Source organism: Aythya fuligula, chromosome 7, assembly GCF_009819795.1.
Source record: "Aythya fuligula isolate bAytFul2 chromosome 7, bAytFul2.pri, whole genome shotgun sequence".
NCBI classification, from domain to species: domain Eukaryota; kingdom Metazoa; phylum Chordata; class Aves; order Anseriformes; family Anatidae; genus Aythya; species Aythya fuligula.
In genome coordinates, this window is record NC_045565.1 from 30,557,237 (window position 1) to 30,580,077 (window position 22,841).

The window sequence follows — 22,841 nt, forward strand, 5'->3', positions numbered from 1 at the left end:
AACCAGTACCTGTTAACTTATCAGCCCTCTGGGGAACGTAACAAAAGACGCTTAATGTGACATGCTGAAAAGAGGAAAAAAAAAAAGACTACTTAAAAAGAATACACGGAGAAATATGGTTGATGCTATTCAAAGCTACAATATTGTACCTTATATAATGGGAATTTTAAATAGACTTTTGCTCTCTCACTTGTCAGAGTACTATTGATGATTCATAGAAATGTGGTTTCTGTATTGTAATCCAATTTAATGTCAGGCTTTAATTTCACAAACAGGCTGTTTCGAATATAAAAGCTTAATTGCTGGTATGGGATAGAAACCACTCATTCTAAGTCCTTCAGAAGGGTCAAAACAAGCCTCGGGGTGAACATAATAACTAGATCAACAAATAACTTTCCCCTTTTTTATTTTTATTTTAATAAATATTAAGCTCTATTAAGAGAGGAAGCAGTTCATATATGATTGAAGAAAGGTCAGAACTGTTAAAGTTTGCTAATAATGAAAGAATAAGGTTTTGAGAACTCATTGTAAATTTCATAATATTTCCTGCAATCACTGTTTGCAACAGTCTCAACAAAGAGGTGTAATCAAAACACCTAAGATGCTTCAAGGTAAGGAAACTTGATAAATGAAGGCAACATAATTGAACTGTTACTGAAAGATAAGATTGACTCTTCATCAGGGATCTTGGTACAAGGTCATGTCTCTCATTTTACCCAGACCAGCACCCTTATTTCTCCCATACTGGTAACCAGTTCCCAAAGGTTCCCCAAGGAACCTGCCCAAATCCACTCCATTCCTTGTTCCCTCACCTAACTAACAGGAGTGGTCACGCTTCCTTTCCCCCACTTCCTGCTTGTCGGTCCCATCCGATAATCCAGCCGTGTTTGCAACACTGCTGCCATCTGCTAACAGTGATCCTTCCTTAACAGTCATACCCTACACCTATAATTTCAGCCTGGTTCCCTTCTGCAGGCCCCTTCTTTGTTTAAGTGGCACCAAACGAGTTAAGCAATTCAATGCAAACAAACTCCCGCTGTTCCAGAAGGAAGAGAGAAACAAAGAGGAAAACCTTGGTTATTTAACTGGCAACACTTGTCTGACTAGCTCTGACTCTTCAGGCAGGCATGATCACTCGTAAATCTGTACTTAACTCCTGTTCTCAACCTAATAAGTTTCCAGCTTCCGTTAACAACAATGAAATGCAATTTCAGCTGTTACTTGGCATGCAGAGCCACCTCAGTGCAAGACTGTTTTGTTTTTAGTTCTTTGGTGTTATTAAAGGATTAGCATTACGGTCAGCTTTGAGTGGTAATTTCAGAAGATATGAATCGAGGGATGAAAACTGCAGCATTTAAAGTAGCCCTGTAGAAAGGCTTTGGACAGGAGAACTCACAAAAAAGAAGCCATTCTAAGCTGGAAACTTCCCTATGATATCCAGTGTACAGCCTGCACTTCTCTTAATGATTGCTGGGTTTGTTCTTCTGCTTCTTCCAGGTAACCTGTGGATGTGCAGAGCACTGGACGTGCTGTAGCTGCAGCTACCTGGCTGAGCCTCTCAATGCTGTTGCAGTGTAACTGCTGCTGATATAATACCTAGGCTGCAACCACATTTCTGGACTGCAAGGCATATGAATATGCTGGGACACAGACAGTAATTGTTATGTTGGCAATTGCAAGCATTTGTGTAACTACCTGCACCCAAAGTTCATTTTCACTAGCTCCGTCTGTATTATCTAGTGAACAATCCACACAACTCGAGAAAGGATGAGCCATACCTGACTCCTGCTGAGGAGGTTTCTCCTTCTTGCTCACATTGGTGTTGGAGTGAGATCTCTTGCGAATCATTGACATGAGAGACCTTTGAGGAAAATGAAACTGCAGATTGTCATTCTGTCCTCTGTTACACACTGCTAGAATGAACCCTGAACATGACACACAAACAGCTTGCTTATACCTGATTATACAGCTGCTTACAAAAGCCTCATTTAACAGTTCTTGAATGCAGATGTATGTACTGAATTACCCCCCACAATGCCTCCCATCAAAATGCACCAGAGAAATTTATTTCTTTTTAACAGACATTAGGCACAAATCAAAACACTTCAGATTTGAATATTAAAAGACAGTGTCTCATTGTGACACATGACAAATTGAAGCTGTTCCAGCATAAAAAGAAAAAGGGAAGGAAGAGCTGTAGATGTTGAAGTGAAGTATTATTCTCCAGAGGACACTTAAATATGGTGATCAGTATCTCCTCACCAACTCCAAGTTTGTAATCTTCTTACAGTGTCAAATAATTATCCCTTCACTACAGTCAAAACGTAGAAGTCCAGACAATGAAATGATTCATCTTAGAGCCCGAGTATAAGCTCCTACGTGCAATGAGCATGTTAGTGGGGCCTATCCCTCCCCAGCGCTCCTTACGGAGCCCAGTGATAAGGGGTCAAAGCTCTCTCCCAGAAAAAAAAGCATCCAGTGCCTAGGTTCTGAAACAACCTTTGCTCACATAAACTTCACAATACTTGAAAGAAATACTCTGATTTAGCTACTACGGGGCTTAAAATGCATAGTGCTACCCATCCTAATTGTTAAAGGACCCAAGCTTAAAAAAAACAAACCACCACCACCCCCCAAGCTAATTCACTTTCTCACTAATATTAGTGAGAAAGAAGCAGGCAAATCAAACGAGTTAACAAAGGTAAAAGGAGCAAAAGATGGAACACAATTGTTCAGAAATTGTTTAGACTGGGTTTCTACAAACAGAGCACCATGCACAAAGGGTTGAATTCTGCCTACTAATCATTATTTAACCCAGCAGTTAGCAAGACTCCGTGTACATACTTTCTATTACAGTAGTGCATTATAGTAAATATTTTATTTAGGGCTCCACATACTTGGGCTTAGTGCCCGACACATCATATTGGTCGGTTGTTTTTTTTTTATGGTCCTTTAAAAAATTCAGTCTTAATTTTGACAATTTTGCCCAAACTGCTTAATGATGTGGTGTTTTTTTCTTACTTTTTTGTTTTTAATTTTTGAAAACAATTGTTGGAACTGAAAACTGCATTTTCATCACCAGTATCTGACAGGAAGGGGCACACACTAATAATCCAACATATCCTTTGGTTCAAAGGGATATTCTTAGCTGCAGCTTCAGACAAGCACTTCACAAGTCTATAATTGCAGCTATCAGGTGAACAGGAAAAAAAAACTCCTACATTTAGAGGAGTCAGGTATCTCTCCTCCTCCAAAGTCACAGTCTAGACAATTGATTAGGCTTGTGATGGCAGACACTGTTCACGAATGGTCAGGGTGCAAATCTGTTAGCAGGTGGGACAGGAGAGCGTCCAGCTGGCAAAGTGGAAGAAATGAAGTCTGAGGCAAACAGAGAAAATCTTTTTTTATTTAAAGACAGGTTTCTTCCTTGCATGTAAGCTCATGTGATGTATTCTGCTTTAGCAAAGAACATTAACGCTTGACTCTTGATTTAAACACTTACCGTATAGGGTTAGGAGGTGGTGGAGGAGGAAGAGGAGGAGGCGGAGGTGGGGGAGGAGGAGGGGGAGGATTTTCAGACTGGTGTACTCGTTTTTGAAGTTCATCAACTGTGCAAGAGAAATGAAAAAAACTAAGAGTCAGTTCTCTGATTCTCACATCTACTCTAAAAGTGATTCTTATGTCTTACAGCAAAAAAAAAAAGCTACTAATTAACCAAAAAACCTAAACTACTCAATTGCTAGGAAGTCCAACTTTGGGTAACATCTTTTCTAAGACAGCTGAGAGAACTCATAGGCCTGCCTAGACATATTCTTAAATTTAGCTAATGTAAAGCTCCAACACAAAACATCTCTTCCAAGCAACACTGCCAACAAGCTTAAAATATAATACTGCTCTTAAGGATATGTTTCAAAAAAGCATGGTTATACATGTAGTCTTATCTAAGGATATGGATTTTGGCCTCCTCTGACAGGGGTTCAGATGCTTTCCTTACCAGCTATCATGAACTAGCACCTGCTCAGCCCTTGAGCACAATAAAGGCACATCAAAATAAAAAATAGGCCCTCCTTATAGTGAGACACACACACCAGTGCCCCTTTTAAAAAGCAGTTTTAAAAACAAAGCAATAAATAAATAATTTTTCTCATTCCATTTTACTAATTTTTAAAACTAGGAAAGAGGATACATCTTGGATGAATATGAACGATTTTTTCATGTAGAAACCCATTCAGATGCACGTATCCAGCTGTAAGACTGAGGGCAGGCTAAGAACAGTATTTTTATACCTTACAGAACTTCACAAGGTTATTCTTTCACATGTATTTTACACATGACCGTTCTGTGGTTGAAGGCAACTGCTGAACGTCATGTGAAGCACACGTCTGGATCCCAGCTACAGAAGCCGTTGCTTCTTGGGTCTCAAATACAACGTGTAATTGTTAGACATACACCACGCACACACCCTATCGTAGTTTTAAAATGGAAGTTCCTACATGATTTTACCTGTATGCTTTAGGTCTCTTGCTTTTTCTTCAGAGCTCTGACACTTAAGCTCTAGCTCCTTTTTATCTTCTTCTAGAAGTTCTAGCTGCTGTTTAAGACGACTGATCTCCTTATGCAGTGCTTGATTTTCCAGCTGCTCTTCCAGTTCTTTGATCTACAATTGGCAAACAACAGCATTCATTACAAAAAAAAAAAAAAAAAAAAAAGTGGTTTTTGTCCTTCCTTTTAACAAATTAGGCATGGTTATTCCTGAGAACATGATGTTACAGTATAGGAATGAACTACAACTTCTGGACAGAGGACAAATTTTGAATAAGAGCTAGACAGATTTTTCTGAGAAATGTCAGAATTTTCTATTCTAACCCTAAATTCTCTTATCTCCTTCTTACAATACTTCTTCTAGACCAAAGTACTTCAGCTGTAAGTCTTTCCCTTTTTCTTTTTAAGGAGTTTTTAACACATTAATTTTGTTTCTGACTATTTCTTCATTTGAAGCATGAGAATATTACCACTTATGTTCGAGAGTATTACCTCTTGTGTTCTCTGACTGACTGCTTCCACTGATAGCTTGGCTATTTAAACTCCCTTGTCTCAATTCACGCAGATGTCAATGGGTAAAGCGTGGAACATCAGCATTAGAGGCAGCAATAATTCCCCAAACTCCTTAAATATATATAATTTGCTCTAGACATCAAGGAGCCAAAGATACAGAGGTTTCCTATAAACAGGCAACTATTCTTCCAAAATACTCATTCAGAAGCATATGAGATTACACAGTCTTAATATTATTGCATTCCCAAAAGCCCAGGAATGGTGTACCTCTTCCTAGCACTCCATTATCAGAGATTTAAGAACAGACCTCACAGCTAAGTGAAAACTCAATTTCAGGCTTTTGGTGAAGCAATGACGATTTATCCCAGTTAAAGACTGATCTAGGCATCCAGTTTCAAAGATTATTTTCATTTAGATCCTATCATGACATCCTGCAGCCTTTACCTAGCTTTTCCGTGTTCCAATGTCTGGCTGCTCCATGCAATGCATTTCCTTAGCAAGAGACCAGACTGCTAATGTGAACTGCCTACCTCTCACCTATGATTAGTTTACATCACCTTTGTTTACATCACCTGTCCTGTCACCTCTTCTCCACTTCAAGGAACTTCACTTAATGCTTATAATTAAGCTTGTGCTTTACAAGCATCCAGAATACTTCCCAAAACCAGAGCCTTCCGGCTGGAAAACCTTCCGTTGTTATACTCATGTCTTACTAATGACCCAGAAGGAGGGAATCACAATCTTCTCTGAAGTTTAATTTTTACACTGTAAACTCTTCCAGGGTGCAAGATCACAAATAATTCTTAACCACAAATCCATGACAATTCATAGCAGTCCTTAAATTCAGAAGGCTGTCAAAGATTTCTGCATTAGATGAAAAGTAACCTAGTTTTACCTTTTGTTGGTGTTGAAGTCTCTCTTCCTCTAATGTATGGGTTAGCTTAGCATTGTCATCCAAAGCCTTCAAAAGTTGCTGATCAGGAGCAGCATTTTGCAGAAGCAGCTGACTTTGCCTTTTCATCTTGTTTTGTTCAATAAACATCTGCCAAAACAAAACCCACCCCCAAACAAAACCAATAGTTAAGCAAAGTCTAAAGCTATCTTTGGGGGAAAAAAGGCAGCTGGAAAGAAAGTGAATAAGTTAATGCTGTATTAATATGGTAGGGGTGGAGGGGGAAGTGGTGAGAAGGAAGGGGAAAAGGAGTCTGAGAATAAAATTTACATGAGCTGATCTCACACAGAAAGGAACCAGAACAACGCACTGCAACACCTCTATTACTTCCATGCTGGCAGCGTAAATAAAAAACAAAATTCATGTCTGAATTTTGTTTCCTGGAAACGTGAATTATCCTATTCTGGAGCTCTGGAAAGATTAAAAAAACAGCTTGTGAATTCAGAGACATCTCCTCACACACATCTGCAAGCCTTGGCATAAAGCCCTCTTACTGTACTGTTACCTGGTATGTGAATGATGATGTGCCTTTAGGAAATGAATTTCAGCCCATATTTGTGTAATCGTTGTATAGACTCACCCTTGGAAAAGGCATTTTAGATCAATTTCAGCCTTCTATTTCTGATGCTTGTGCTCTTTTCTCTTTACTGGTTATATTTTTGATTCAGGGAATGGATACATTAGGAAAAAAAAATCCAACAGCCTAGAAGCATGATGCTGACATGAATATCACACCTCTCTCTAGGCTTCACCTGAGAGGTGCAGAGGCTGTCAGCATGTGCAGTTTCCTTAAGATCTGCTTCTTTCAGTATTGGAGAAAACGAAACAAAAACTGTTTCCTGCCCCCAAAATTACTCAGTGAATTTTTTCTGCATCCTGCTGTTTCTCAGGTAGATGGGTGCCTGCCAAGCAGCAAGAGCTTCCACAGGGCCCTGTTCCTGTTGTTACAGCAGAAGGTGCTGAGGTTTCACATGAGCGTGCACAGGCCAGCAAAGCGTGCCACTTCTGGCAGGAGAACAGAGAACAGCCAGAGACTCCCTCAGACTGTTGAAGCACTGTTCTAAAATAAAATATTAGACACACAAAAGTTCCATGAGAGTTTTTCTAGAAAGCAGCTTGCTTTCTATCAGTACAGCAAGAGAAGCCCCCTGCCTGTGCTGAACTCACAACGTATCCTGCTTGACCCTGCATGCCAAGAAGAGTCAAGTGATGTTGACTCAATTGATGTCTATATACGAATAAAACCAATCGTGAACACTCATTGGCAAAGCAGTGCCATGAGGGAGGTCATAAGAACTGGAAGTAATCAGTGAAAAGGAAACAGTGAACACCTCCAGGGATGGGAACCCCCCCAGCTTCCCTAGGCAGCCCCGTTCCAATGCCCGACCACCATCTCTGTGAAGAAATTCTTCCTGATGTCCAACCTTAACCTCCCCTAGTGCAACCTGAGACCATTTCCTTGTGTCCTATCAGTTGTCACCTGAGAAAGAGACTGACACCTTCCAGGTAATAATAGCATCTCCCTTCAGCATCCTCTGCTCCAGACAAAATAACCCCAATTTCTTCAGTTACCCTCCTAAATCCTGTTTTCTAATCCGCACTAAAGAGCTCAATGCTGTATCAAAGCCTCCTGTCACTTCTTAAATCAGTCAAAAAGTTATTTAACTCTGAAAGAAACAACTTCTCTCTATAAGCCACCTTTGTGCAAGCTGGACAGTTTATCTACGCTGACCTTTCAAAGCAACGTGAAAATTTGAGTTTTATTCATTTTATTTCTTTATTTTGACATGGAGAAGTATTTTGAGGCCTTAATTCCAGATTTTTTCCCCATGTTTCTGTCACTAAGACCAGCAGAACAGGGATGTTCCAGCTGGAAGGAGCTGAAACCTACCAAAACAAAAGGAAATCACGCATAACGACTTCAGCAGATACTTCACCAAGTGCAGAAAACACACACTCACTTCATTACATGCTTTTCTAGAAGGAAATTTAGGAAGTTCTCTTGAAGAACTACATGAAACCATTTCATTTGGAAGTTTTCACAAGAAGTCCTGCATTTTTCAATCACTTGAAAGTTTTTCATGATATGGTGAATATGTCCCTGCTTACAATAAATGTGAAAGGGTCTTCACCACCAAAAAAAATCCCAAATACCTTTTAACTTCATTTTGCAATCAAATATGTGGGAACCAATCTCCAGTGGGAAGTCCCACCCATTCCAGGAGCTACTTACACACCTGTAACTTGAAGTACTAGCACATTCTAAATGGAAAGGACAAAACAGACAGGATGGTCAGGGCAGATAAAGCAGGAAGAGAGCTGGTGATGAGTCAATCATAAGTTTTTGAGATGTTGCTCTGTGCGTTTGACACGGGACAAAAAAAGACACTTAGAATTGATTCTAATTCAAAATTACAACAGTCACTTCTTGCTTCAGCACTCACAACCCTGAATATTAATTAAAGCAACTGCTGAAAGGGCAAAAAAAGCTACTAACAGGATTATTTAGACCAGGTGGAATTTAACCAATTGATGAATTCGTTCCGACCCCGGCACCTGCTAGACAATGACCTGCAGAGTATCCCAAACAAGGCGAGAAATGTCAGTTGGTGCTGGGGGAATCTACCAAAACCATGACTGCGACTAAAGGCAGCTCACAAAGGACTTACACCTATCCTCTTCTTTTTAAAAACCTCCAAGGGTTGCACAAACCAGCTGCACATCTCTCCCCGAGCTCACAAACGGAAGCTCTGAAGTGCAGAAAATCTGGGACTTGGCTACGTTCCATCGGCGGGGTTTGCACAAAAAAAAACGGGGGAGGGAGAAAGAGAGGGGGGATGAAATCCTGAAAATAATAAAAGCTCTTCCCTTGACCTCACAATGAGGCCACACCTCGTTCTCAGAGCCCTGCTCTAACCGTTACCCACATAACGTTTGCTGCAGCTGGTTTTTGTTTACAGCAGAGTTACCAAAGGAATTCTTCCTCATTAAGAAAAGTTAGAAAGCAACTCTGCTGGTGTCAAGTCCCTGGGAACCGTGATCCTCGTTCAAGTAACGCTCAGAGTACAACTGGATGCTGTCCAACTACCACTTCTCCCAGGAGCAAAATGAGGCCAAAGGGAATGCTTCAATATCCATACATTGCTACGTTCCTATAAATCATTTGAGTACTCACTGTATATTTTTGGCTTAGCTCCAGCTTGAAAGAGAAGAATAATGTCCAAATACCTCAGCACTACTATAATAACGTAATCACAGGCAGCACAAAGTGAAAGAAAAATCAACAGGAAACATCATCAGCTATAAATACAGTACCAATAGAATCATACAGTCATTTAGGTTGGAAAAGACCTCTAGGATCATCTGGTCCAACCTTTAACCTAGCACTGCCAAGACAGGTGTGAGTCAAAGGCAGAGTCAAACTTTGGAAGCCTCAAATAGGAAATGGAACAAAATCAGACAACTGACCGACTGGTCCTCATGTCAAATCCCTGGCAGCACTGCTCCATCCCCTGGTGAGGAATCAACAAATCATCCTTGTGGAGTGGTAGAGCTCCCGTTTACATGTGCCATAATTCACAACAGCCAATGTCTTTTGCAATATGGATACCCTGGAGCCTTATATTCCTGTGTCCAGAAGTGAAGTAAGTCCCCAAGAGAGGAAGGCTCGAGGCATTTGTATCTCCCCATAGGAAAAGGCTGTTTGCAGGATTTTGTGTGATGTGGGAGAAAGAGCGATTGACAGATTATGGCTTGACAGGGCACTACGTGGCTCTAAATTCAGGAGGTACTCTGCTTCAAAATGTAATTCCAGGTGTGGATTTTAGTTCATTGGCTAATCAGGAAAAAAACGCATACACAGACACTTCAACACCTTGACTGCTTAACGGTGCTGTATTATGAAGGACATTTGAGCCTGTAAGCTTCACTGCATAAGAATTTTACAGCAGGAAACAATGGCTAGTGTTTTTTTGATGGAAGAGCTGAGAAACAGACATATCTCATTAAAACACATTAAGAAACTCAACCACAGTTTGGACATTGACCTAGCAATGCTCTCTCAGCACTCAGACTCAATGCTGCGTATCAAGCAATGACATTTGCCCAGGAGGAGCTACAAAGCCTTTGTGTTTTCGTGGGTTCATAAGTGCTGCTCAGGAGAAAAGCTCCACCAAATAAATGGGTTCTAAAGTTGGGACACCATCCAAAAAACTTGCTTCAGCACATGCTTAGTTTTCAGTGCACGTGGCGTTACTCTGATCTGAAAGTTTTTTATCTGGTGCTTATATTCTTGCCTCAGATCTGCTTTTATAGAGAGTAACTATCACGAGACATAAGACAACGACAAGACTGCTCCAACAGCTAACAAAAACAACATGACGTATGGGAAACCACAGCGGTGCATTTCTAGCAATGTGTTGTGACCTTCACAGACCGGGATTTTCACTAAAGACTAACTCCAGATTTTCAAGCTGCCACAGAAAACTGACCAACTTGATCACGAAACAGGACACGTCTAAGCAACGTGCAGTAATCAGCCGCCAACAGTCACTTCTCTCTTTCCAGATGATGTACAATAGTTTTTGTTAAGACCTGCATCAATGCAAGACAGCATCCTCAAGTTTTCTGGCTGAAGAGATCTGATTTACCCAATGCAGAAACTGGAGTAGGTGAGTTAACCCTATTTGATGCCCAACAGTTGCTTTTCACCAAAGAGGTGTTTGGATCACGTATTTTAAGTGTGAGAAGACAATCCTCATCAGCACCATGACTTCCTTGAAAACACAGTATTACTGCAGAGCCTGCTCCATAGGAGAGGGTTTGTCCATCTACAACACTCTTGCATTATCCACTTATGAGCTATAACTGCCCAAGGCTCAAAATAAAGAAACAAAAACAAAAAAAGATTCTCTTTTCATACTTAACATTACTTATTTATCATCTTCTAATCTCCCATAGTTAACGGTTTTCTTTTTGCCATGGTAGAAGTGCAGAAATACATGCTATAAGGCTCACAGTCCTACAGCATTTAGACACCATCTCATATATTCAGAAATAGATCACACACCACATGAAAGAGGAGGAAGCCTCTTCACTTTTTTCCCCGATAGAGTAAGTGCCTGAACAGACACACGCACACAAAGAGAAAGACCAAAGAGAGAGTTTCCTAGAGCGTACATCTGTTACCATTTCACAAGCCTGTTCTTGGGAAAAAGCTTGATGAAATGTATTAGTGTTGCATCACGCTTCAAAAGTGGTAGCATTCAAGCTTAGGAGACTTCAAGTACTAACCACTTACCATGTCTCTCTAATTATTATTTCCAGTTCAATCAGTTGGACTGCGAATTAATTACCTTCAGCCACCAGTTTCTGTCCAGCTATTCTTGGTGATGCACAGAGCACACTACTTGTAAGCACAGACTTGTTCTACGAGTGCTGGGTTTGCTGTATGCCCTCACAGATGTAGCACGTTAATGCAGAAGTCCTCACAAATTAACCCAAAAGGTCACAAATGCATCTAATGAAGAGTTCTTTGAGAGCTCATGTCTAGCACAAGTCATTGAGACAACAAAATTCATAGCACACAACCCCATGAGCAGTGCACACATCTGTGAAGAAGGACAGTAATTTTTCCTATAAAATAACAGCCACCTTTTATCATCAGATTCAGTCCCAGTAATATGTCAGCTGTGAACTGGCACAGGTAAGGGATAGGGACATTTTGAGGTAAGCAACTGAAATGCAAAGATGTTATTGTGTTATAGATACGTACAAACACAGACATAGGCATAGTCTACTTTTTGCATGCATCCCTAAGTGCTGAGAGTCGAAGGGAAGTCAGGGGGATGGTGGAACGATGCACGTTACAGACTCACTTCCATTTTCCACCCATCTGGATGACAGCTCCTTTGCATGCAACCTCTCAACCCGCAAAATATTTCACAGATAACCATAAACACTTGGGAAGCCCTTCATTTCTTCCAGGTTGTGTGACTTGAAAAAAGCCTGTGCTAGGCACAGAAGTGAGAGGAACCCTCAAATGTTATCTAACAGCTCAACACTCCATTTCTGTTCATCCAAAATTCAGGGAACAGAAAACAGGGGCACACCACTAACTTTGTGAGCACGCTGCCTCTTCTCGGGGAGGTTTCCAGAGTAATTTTAGGTGCAGGGGTTGTCCCCATGCCAGCACACACGACAGTAATAAACTGTTCACTTTACAAAATATTGTTGCAAGGCAGGTTGTATGCTTAATAAACCATTTATGCCAGATTATTTTGTTAAACTCCTGGGATTTTCACATCGCTAAGACTTTCAATTTACATCTTGCACTGTGTTCCACCCCTTTTGGCTTGCTTTGGCTGAATGTATTGTATTTTGCTCATCTTTGTGGAAGAGTGCTTTTCAGGGCTAGCCTCTATATTATTGCGATGGCCTTCAAGATACTCTCTGCCTTCCTTTGTTTGCTTATAAACTGCTCTACAAAGAGCTGAGAGATCTTAAAGTGTCTCTTAAAACATGACACTAGAATTCTAGTTAAGCTTGCCAAGATTCCTGTGTTAACAACCCTGTTTTATTCAGGTAGGTACAGATTTTTCCATGCCCCCGCCCCTTACACACTCTATTTATTTAGTTCTTTTATGCAGATTCCTGTACCTTTCACAATGGATTGTGACTCACTTCAAACCCTCTTTCTTTTTCCTTCCCCCTCTCCACACCACGGCTGACAATATTTACTCAGTTTCTTTAGAACCTCTAAAGAGCACGAATTCTAATGTTTGAAGTTGGATCATTTTTGATTAATTAAATATATATTATGGTGGTGCCAGCAGCATGACTATAATTAAGGCTGTATTTGATTTTTTTTTTTTTTAATCAAAAGCTTTGATTTTCAAGTGTTCTCTCACTCCCATGTGCACTTGCTCCCTCTCTCTCCCTGTCTTTCCCCCCCGCCTGCACTTGCTCCTGCACACGCTCACCTCCTGTTCTCTCTCTCACACCTGCACTTCCAATTACTCACATCCTGGGGCAAATCCTCATCTCCTGCAGAAGCACAGGGTGGGAAGGGCACCACTTGGAAACGCCTAAGCCAGCCACTCGCGTGGGCTCCTCCAGCTGTAGCCCAGGAGGTCACAATGAGGAGCAGGGGGCTGATCTGAACCCATGGCCAACACCCTTGGCAGGAAAGGCTTCAGATGCCTGAGCCTTGAAAAAGTCAGCGTGCCCCCCACCAAACAAGACCCCCTGTAGGCATTAAGTCTATATCTAGGCTGTTGGAGATACCCTGAACTAATGCACCATGCTAAAATGTGCTGTGTAGAAGACTCCACCACAGCAGTCCCATGGCACGTGCATTGCTCAGGGATCGGTTCCTTACTCAAAGCACTCCAGGCAAGTTAAGCACAAAGCACTCAGCACAGGGCGTTGCCCTTTGCTCAAAGTCCTCCCAACAAAGTCCCAACAAACCACACAACTCACGCAAAAAATCCAGCGGGATTTTGTATTTCAAAGAAACATTTTATAGGGACAGAGAAAACAGAAGGCCAGGGAAAGCCTTGCAATGGGAAGCCAGGCCAACAATCACAGATTTTTTAAAGTAATTTGAAACATTGCCATTTCCCCAAACGCAACTGAGCAGTGCCTTTGTAGTCACACGCTCCTGTATTAAAAAAAAAAATAAATCCAAAAATCTTTCTGAATTGCATGACACAAAAGGAAAAGAGGTACACAAAGGAAAGACTAATGCAGGCCTGAAGCTCACTGTCCTAACAGCCTCTGGAAGGACTTCAAAGAATGAAAAGTCCCAGCCGAAGAGCTACACTGTCAGTCTGCCACAACAGCAGCCCATATTTTCATATTTCATTTATGAATATTTCCACATCCATAAATAATGACACACACACAAGAAAAGAGATGCACTTGTTCATAAATAACCGGGATTTCTTTGACATTGTACTTGACAGTTTGCCTGTTGGTTTGTTATTCAAATACTAAAAATACCTTAAATATCCTCCTTCAAAACATGTAGCTGTCTGAACATTGTAGTTATGAATCTGAACAAAAGCAACATTCTGGGCCCGGAGTATCAGATAATATTCTTTTCTGACCTGAAAACCAGCTTAACTATGCAATTATAAATTACTCTTTTCTACGAGATGTAAGACCTTTACATACAATCTTCTACTGCCAGTTAATGAACAGAAGCACGTCATTGTTCCCCACTTGCCTACTAAGAAAAAGCAAAGCAGCAGTAAGAGATGTAAAATAGATATTGTAATAATGCAGGCTAAATGAACGTGCTTAATTCTTAGGAATTTATTTTCTGAAAATAGCAGTTCTGCAGGCACCACAGCCAACAAAAACTGCTAAAAAAATTAATACCTACACAGACCAGTAAGTCTTGAAAAAAAATCCAAATGAACATGGTACTGAAATTTGCAGGTCTCATTGTTATTTCTGAAAAGAAAAACAAACAAACAAACAAAAAACAACTGTGAACCTTTGACCAAAATCTAAATGCCCCAATGGCACTGAAGTCATGGCCGAGGGAGATGTCGAGCTCTGCACAGATGAATTTGGGCTTCATCTCACAGAGCTCTGTAAAAGTGGGGTCTGGAAGAGACTGTACGTACAGTCTCTGATTTCAGAAATCACTGCTTTTGAGCAATATTTCTCTTGCATCAATTGACTCTAACAGTATTCTGCGAAGTCCACCTCCATAGCCCAAATCAGAGTTAGAAGGATGTTTTAATAACTAGTAAATTATTTTCACTTCTAACATTTTTTATCCTCTTGGGAAGAAACATGTCAGCTGCTTGAGCTTTGCCTGAAGTACATTTTCAACATGTGCCAGACACTGACAATAGGCAGGAGACAGCAGGTATGGGTTTCCTGGAGGGTCGACACGGTGACCTTACAAAGAGGTGAACAGGGAAGAGCTACAATAGGTGGAATGAGGAGAGAGAGAAGCAGTACCCTTGGCTCAGCTGCATGAAGTTCTTCAACCTCTGTACATGGCACAGTCAGAGAGCACACGTGTGACTGAGAGCGAGCGAGCACAAGCAACATCTGGTTGACTTCCTCACCCCTCTCTTCCAGATTTTTGAATTTGAATACAGTTTATCTCAAACCCACAAAATGTTTTGTTTAAAATGTTGCTATATTATTCTGTTCATCCCCAAAGAAATCAAATAGCCAGCACAACACACAGAACACAACAAGCACTTTCAGTGTTTTCTGTAGAGTTTCCAAGTTAATATATGCCCTTGCTATCATTGACTGAATGCAGCTAGATGTACAGGAGTAATCAAATAAATATCTTTTTGTGAAAGACAGACTGGAAAAAAAAATTGGCAGCAGCAAAAACAAAAAGCACAAGAGCTCTCTACACGAAGTTGATTTCCTGAAGGCTAAATATCTCTTTACTGGCAGCCCTGGTTTCAAAATCTGAAATTATACATTTTCCTTATTTAAAATATTTCAATAATGATTACCTATAATTTTGATGTATAATGACTTTCTTTAAAAACAGAGTTCCCTAAGAAGCAATTACTTAGGAAGTCCAACTTTTACTAAGGAAAATATTGTACACATGGCACAGGTTACAAAAGCATGAAAACATAACCCAAGTACAGAGCTCTCAAAATCCAAACTGCAAACTGAAAAAGCATGAGGAAGAAAAAAACACACTTATAATTTTATTGGGCTTTGGTCTATCACCAGAATGAGAGAGTTTGGCAGCATTGTCTGAGGCAAACAGCATTGCCAGCTAGAATTCATCTGAGGAATTGCTAGCTGTTCCATAATGCTATCCAGCATCTCGTTTCCTCTTTGGGAGTTCATATCTTTTTTAGCATACAGAAGCACTGTTTGTGTTTTTTTTTTTTTGTTTGTTTGTTGTTGTGTTTTTGTGTTCTTTTTTTTTTTTTCTTTCCACAACTAGAATGTTCCTTGCAAGAGGTTATTCAAAAAGCACATTTTAAATAAGTAACCAAACTTGCATAAACCTCAACTAATACTGTATTTTGCATCTTTTTTTTTTTTGTGAATTCACTTTTTTTCTTTTTCCAGGAAAAACAAAATGCTTTAAATTGTACCAGTAGAAAGGCAGCTAATCTTTCCCAGACCCAATCACTACATATATCACACTGAAATGTTGTAGCTGATTAAGCCCATAAGAAACTTTAAAAAAAAGACAGAGGTAAGAGTACATGGATAATTCTGTAAAGTTTTATAAATTCTGTTGAAACAGTAAATCCATTTCACAGATGATGTATGTTAGTTAAGTAGCATGTGGAAATTCAAAGCCATCATTTCTATGAGAGTGAGGAATTGAAATCAAATCAACTACGTTGGTAGTAGGGTTTTGGTCAGAGATCCCTTTTACTTAATTGCTCACCTCTTGGGCAAATGACTCTGCTTTCTTCCGTAGGTTCTTTTCCAGTTCAAAGTTTACATGAAGCTCTTCATATTCCTCTACAGCCAGCACAGATACTGTTCACAAGAATGAAAGAAAATCAGAATTAGAAGCAGAATGGATAATAAACCATCAAATCAGAAGAAAGTACTGCTGGATTTATCCAGATAGGCTGTTTTTCCCTAGTACCATGAATTCCTGAACAAAGATGAAACTTAGTTTTACATTTCTACATACAGTCCACAATATTTGTAATATTTTACTGTTTTGTTTTAAACCTCACTAAACATACACGCTGCTTTATACCTGTGCATGCATGTCTCATGATCCCATGCACATCTGCACGTACAGGTATTTTAACACTTGAAAAATCTTTTGGAATGTTTTTTGCCTATAATAGGATATGATTTTCTTCCCCCTTCTTATGAACCTTACAGGCTACATATTAACTACTACCAACTTAAAAAGAATACAAGAATATTTATAGCTTACAATTGCAAAATGAGAATTAAACAATATATATTTTTTTTTCTGGATAACTCTCACAGAATTGCTATTTCTCATCACTGCTCTTTGAGATGTGACAGCTGAACATCTAGCATAGTCTAACTAGAAAAGGGAACAGTTTCTCTGTCCTTTTTCTCCTTCACTTTTCTTACTCTTTCCTGTCTGGTTGCTCCAGGGTTGTTGATTTTTATTAGTGAATAGACTAACGTATAAAATATTTTCATCAGTATGGAGCAATAGTTATGAGCCAAGGATCAAGTTACTCGTTCCAGACAAAGAATAACTACAGGTAGAGAGAGCATCTTCTGGTGGAGCTCAAGCTCAAAGCTTCAGTAAGAGACACAAAGTACCACAGATCGTATCTTGTCTCTTTGGGCAAAGGCAATCAAAGTCTCAAGAGAGCCTTGCTCAACCTACCAAGGTATGCTGGAGGAAACTATTTGCCTACCTGGTTTGAGGGAGGTTTGACATGTTCCTTTGCAAGAGATTTCAAGGGGTCTGAAGAAGAAAGCAGCACAATTTTGCACTGCCTGTATTTAAACTGTGCTCACAAAAGCATGCCTCATATGCGTGGCTAAAGCTAACTATGGGACACGCTCCCCCATATTATCCCAAACACATCTCAGTCCAGGAGATCAAGCATTGTTTACAAATTCTGTCTCACTGACCACTTGCACTTTCCTAGTAAGCTTTAGCTCTTCCTGGCCAAAGACTAGTTTCCAGAGTGATGCCACTGGATTTCTAACAGTATCTTATGTAAATTCCTTGCTTCTTTGGAAGCAAGTGTAACAATTTTTAAAGGTAAGTATAGTACACGGGACTTCAGAAAGTAGGATACACATCCTAGCCCATCTCAAAATGATATCTAAAAGAAACCACCACACTTACATTTAAGATAAATTCGCCAACTCTGACTGTATGTATCAATTACACAACTCCGAGACAGCACCACATAGACTCAGAATACAGTAGGTATCAAAAAGACACTTTAGTAACTCATTTCAAGCATACAAAAAAATCTTGCTTTATGTTGCCAGCACATTAGGACCTAACCTTGTGTAACTCATTTTTTCTGGATAACAAGCAAACATAAAACAAGGAGCTGTTCTTTTTCAGAAAAAGAAAACATTTCAGTCTTCTGGGAGAGTGATCCACCAGCAGCCTTCGCAGTTTCCTTTACCCAACAAACCTTTCAGGATCCCTTGGAAAAGTTTTGAGAGCTCTTTATTTTTCTCCCTGGGTAAGCAGGTAAAACACAAAAGGAACGACTTGAAAATAAATCAGAACAATTTCAGGCACTGGGAATGTGTCTGCACTATTCTGCTGTTTCTGCCACAGAGCAAAAAGTCTTCCTATTCTCCCATTCAACCTGCTACTTATACTGGCACATTTTCCTGGAGCAGAGACGGTCTAGAACAGTCCATGTATTTATCCAGCATCTATAGCAATGAGACCAAATGTCAGATTTGGACTACAGTCACTGTTCTGCAACATGTTCTTTGAACTATAACATAGAAACTCTGACACATCCTTTGCAGAATATTCAAACATTTAGAAAGCCTGCTAAGACCACACACCTCTGTTACATTTTTCCAACAGTTTTTGCTGCTTATTAACTTCTGTTGTCAAAACAGCCTTTTCTTCTTTCACTTTATTCACCTAGAAAATAAAAAAGAACAAATTAAAAAATAAGACTATTTTAATTAGTGGTATAAGGCATATAACACATTACACAATGCAAGCAACATTTTGCTTTCAGTAATTTTGTTTCTTAGGTTTGGCTTGATGTTAGGGTTTTCTGTGTTATAGCAAGAATTTTCACCCTAATCTAGAGATCTCTATCACAGACAGCATTAAGAGGTTATGAACCAATCCTCCACGCAGCGCTCCCGTGGCCCATTTTCACAGCATGCACCAGACACAGCTACAAATGTAAAATCTTTTGAACTTTTCAGGATGAGGCACCATAGCACCTGGTTAAAAAGTTACTAGCTTGCCCTTGACTGCTTGCCTTTAATATAGACAGGCTGCTGGATTTTTTGTTGCATTTGTGTTTTGTTTTTTTTTTCCCTTCCCTGGGCTCTGTTCATTGTTCAGGAGCTGTCAGCTGTCTCTTTCTGAATGCAAGTGTTGCACAGACAGGAAGAACCACTAAGTCCTGATTTGCATCAGTACGTGGCTTATCCAGTTTTCAAGAAGGAATGAAACTGCTGGCTCAAAAAGCCAATTTGCTGGTCTAATTGCCATGACAGGACACTGCCAATGGCTAAACTCAAGGATATGCTCAATGAAGTAGCAACAGTGATTAAACCGGGAATTCTCCAAAAATATTTCTTGCATTTGGATAGGTTTAAGGGGAAAAAAATTGTACTGCAGGCTAATGGGTGAGAGGATGTCAGGAAGGGGAGATAATGAAAATATGGGCATTAGAACAGATTATGAAGAATCATCTGCCAGCAACAGCAGCAGATTGAGCTCTGACATAGAAGGCCCCTTCTAGATGTGTGCCCTAAGTGGTACCTCACATGGGCAGGCTGGCAGGACTTTCGATTAGATAGTATTCAATTAACTTCACAACTGAGTGTTTTTAGCAAAATTAGATACAAAAAGTACCAACTACACGCTAACGTGGTCTCGCCTTCCATGGTACAATACATACTTCTTCAATTACTTCTACAAGTTTGCACCTCAGGTTTTCCAGTTCAATGGCTAAGGTCTTCTTTTCCTCATGAACAGATATGATTTGATCTCGCAGCTCTGCAGTTTGAGGAAGGAAATGAAAAATATATTTTTATTTTATTCTTGGAAGAAAACAACAAAAGAAACGTCAGAGCAGTGCAAGTACAAAACAACTGTATGCAAAGCATCAGATGCATTCAAGGTGCATCCTCAATAATTTAGGAACTTTGCAGAAGTGTCAAGTAACAGATCTATCATTGGGCTCCAGTTTCAGATTTACTCTGTTGGGTAATGTGCCTTGTTCAGCACTGCCATCTTCATTTGCATTCTGAATGATTCATTTCATGCTATAATGGGGCCAATCCTGTCACCACGGAGTGTCCTCAGCCCTACTCAGGAGACTGTCACATCACAGAGACTCTGGTAGTCAGGTAGCAGAAAGCAATTTTTAATAGGCGTCCTTTAAAACAAAATAATGTACTTCAGTTCTTTTGGGATCATGAGTTCTCGTCACAAGGGAAATAAACAAAACAACAGGCAGTTAATACTTGGGAGGTTTCCACTGAAGAAATTGTCCTGAACAGCTGCCAATTTTTAGTCTTTGTAACATGTGAACAGAGTCGGAATATAACCTTTACTGATGGAAGAGCTAATGCTTGTAATTTTCCCCTCAGAATTTTTGTTCCTTAATTATCAAAATATGAAATAAATTAAATTCACAATGCAATAAACCATTTGATTATAATCACTTCTTAACAGGAGATCAGTTTGCATACATAATATATCGAGGTTTAGGTTAACAGAAAAACACCACAAAATATAAATTTATTGATATATATTAGCTTTCAGTAAGTGCTCTCATTCCCCACCTGCTTCCAGTATTTCATAGCACTGCTGTTCTTTGAATACCAGCCACCAGTTAAGAAAATTGTTGCTAATCAATTGCAGATGATGACAACAAACTGGATGTCATTTTGTTTGGTTTCAGATCTCCAAAATGTCAATTCCTCCTCCCCTCTTCCCAGCTCAGGAGCTTCAGATTTATTTTCCTCTCAATTAATGGCACAAACATTGTAAAGGAAAGAAAAATTCTTGTTTTCCCAGAAGATTCTTGAACCAAACCTTCCATTTCATGGATGTGTGCTTTCCAGTGAAATTAATGGGAAAAAAGATTCCAAAATTTATGGTAACTAGGTTAACTCAGGTGCTACAGTACATATATCAAACTCAACATAGAGAGAAGGAAGCATATCCACACCAACTTGGGCAACACCTGAGAGCATCAAGGGGAGATTGAAAATGCCTCTTTCATCACACGTGATCTTACACTTCGCAGGTAATCCAAGATGCTACCAGATTTTTCCCCTCAAGACTAACACCATGCAGTTTGGCTTAGTCGGGGCGCAGAGCCTTATTATTGCTTTTTGGTACATGTTGTCAGATCACTCTGCTACCATACACACACCCACTTCTCTCCAGGCACAGGAACAGAATATTTTTTCCTCTAGCAAATGGGATGCCAATGCTTTTAAAATACTCAGCACTTGTAGAAATAAGACCAGTAACATTTAATAACAGTGCCAGAGAAAGAAGCAGAAGTCAAGATTTCTAAATCCTTTACAACTTCTGCCACACTTTGTTCTCTAATGAATTCTTCAGCAAGGCACAGACCATATACAGCAGAGCATTTCTTCAAATATTTTTCTCATTTGGCCCTGCTACTCTTCCTAACAACATTGTCCTTTGACCTGCAGACAGAATCTCTGCCCCTTCTAACAGTATCCTTGACGTCTTTCTCCATTAAAAGACAGGATGAACTCCAGAATCTTATTTGAGATTCAGAGGGGTTGCATGATGTGGATCACACCATTCTCTGCCTCCTTTCCTACATGTGTAGTACATGTGAAAGGGCATACAACATCTTATTTCTTGGGTGTTTTGTGGGGTTTACTGTTTTAGTTTTTAAAAAAATTTAAAAATACTAGGATTTTTTTTGTTTTTCTTTTTCTTTTTTTTTTTTTTTTTTTTTCCAGTGATACTTTGTACTGTTTCACTGAGGCTACAACATTCAAACAGATAACAATTAACAAGGTCAGGCTGAGTTCAAGACAGTTGTACTTGCACGGTGTTTACTACTGTAACTTATCAAAAAAAAATGAATGTTTTTGCTTGATTAAATGAACCATTTAATCTCTCTCTGTATCAAAATGAAGAATGTGGGAATTCCCCTTTTCTGGACACTGGGATATAGCAAAATATATACAAAATCACAGTAACTTCACCATGGGGTTAGACTAGAAAGATAGGCAAATTTTCTATCAACAAAAAGCCTATCAAAAAGAAACCAGAAATTTCTGCATATTGCACAGACTTATAGCAGTGTACTTCCATGTTCCCAAGCTTTGCTGTTTTCCCTGGTACAACAGTCCCTTTTTAATTTGCTTGTTTGACAGGAACTCTGGAATATGAACAAAATTTGTGTATACAAAGGGACACAATGGCAGTATCAATGGAGAGTCCTGCTTTACAGTCTTTGAACTAGTGACACTGCAATTGAAGTAAATACCAAGGTGACCTTGTCCTTCAGCTTACCTTTCAGTTCGTTAAGGACCTAAAGAAACGTTTCTTTTACCAACCCAGTAACGTTGAGCTCTCTTGGATGTGTAGATCCCATTTTCCTGTAACTTACTTAGCAGGACATATATCCATCATATACCTTACGCACTATCACTCCAGGCCTACCATGTCCTTACAGCCCTCCCTGTGATGTCCACTCTGAGAAGCCTGACACAGAGCCAGATGTATCTCTAGTCCCAGGGCAATGCAGCCATCCTTCAGAGCACTCCTTCTCTGGTGTTGTAGGCTCAGCAACAACACTTACCTTTTATTTGCTGTTGACAATGCACAGAATTGCATGATCCAGAGTTGGCTTCTGTGTCTGGGGCTGGATCTTCCTCATCAATGTTAATCTCTTCAGTGATAATTTCTGGGCCCAGTTTTGCCATATAAAGCATGCTAATTCTTTTCAAGGTCTTGTTTTCTTTGTTCAGCTGAAAGTTCAGAAGTGCAAACAGTAAGAAGCTAGTTAGTCTATCTTTATGCTGCTGTGCAAGGAGAAAAACAGCTTTTTTCACCCTTATTTGAAAGTGCTAGCAAACAAAGAGCAAGACAAAGTGACATTATCTTAAATGTTCCATTCAACATTAAAATGGTCTAAAGATGGGAAAGTTC

General features: G+C 39.7%; 1 protein-coding gene across 2 annotated transcripts in view; it reads right to left on the reverse strand.

Annotated features, from left to right (window-relative positions):
* SHTN1 (shootin 1) overlaps nt 1–22,841 on the reverse strand; it is a 59,500-nt gene that overhangs the window by 14,722 nt on the left and 21,937 nt on the right. For both annotated transcript variants that reach the window (XM_032190902.1, XM_032190903.1), the window contains 8 exons: nt 22,492–22,660; nt 19,591–19,688; nt 18,509–18,590; nt 16,407–16,501; nt 5,951–6,097; nt 4,504–4,657; nt 3,503–3,608; nt 1,779–1,861 (listed from right to left, as the gene is read on the reverse strand). In XM_032190902.1, the coding sequence (XP_032046793.1) occupies nt 1,779–1,861; nt 3,503–3,608; nt 4,504–4,657; nt 5,951–6,097; nt 16,407–16,501; nt 18,509–18,590; nt 19,591–19,688; nt 22,492–22,660 (934 nt within the window). The remainder of the gene's footprint in view (nt 1–1,778; nt 1,862–3,502; nt 3,609–4,503; nt 4,658–5,950; nt 6,098–16,406; nt 16,502–18,508; nt 18,591–19,590; nt 19,689–22,491; nt 22,661–22,841) is intronic.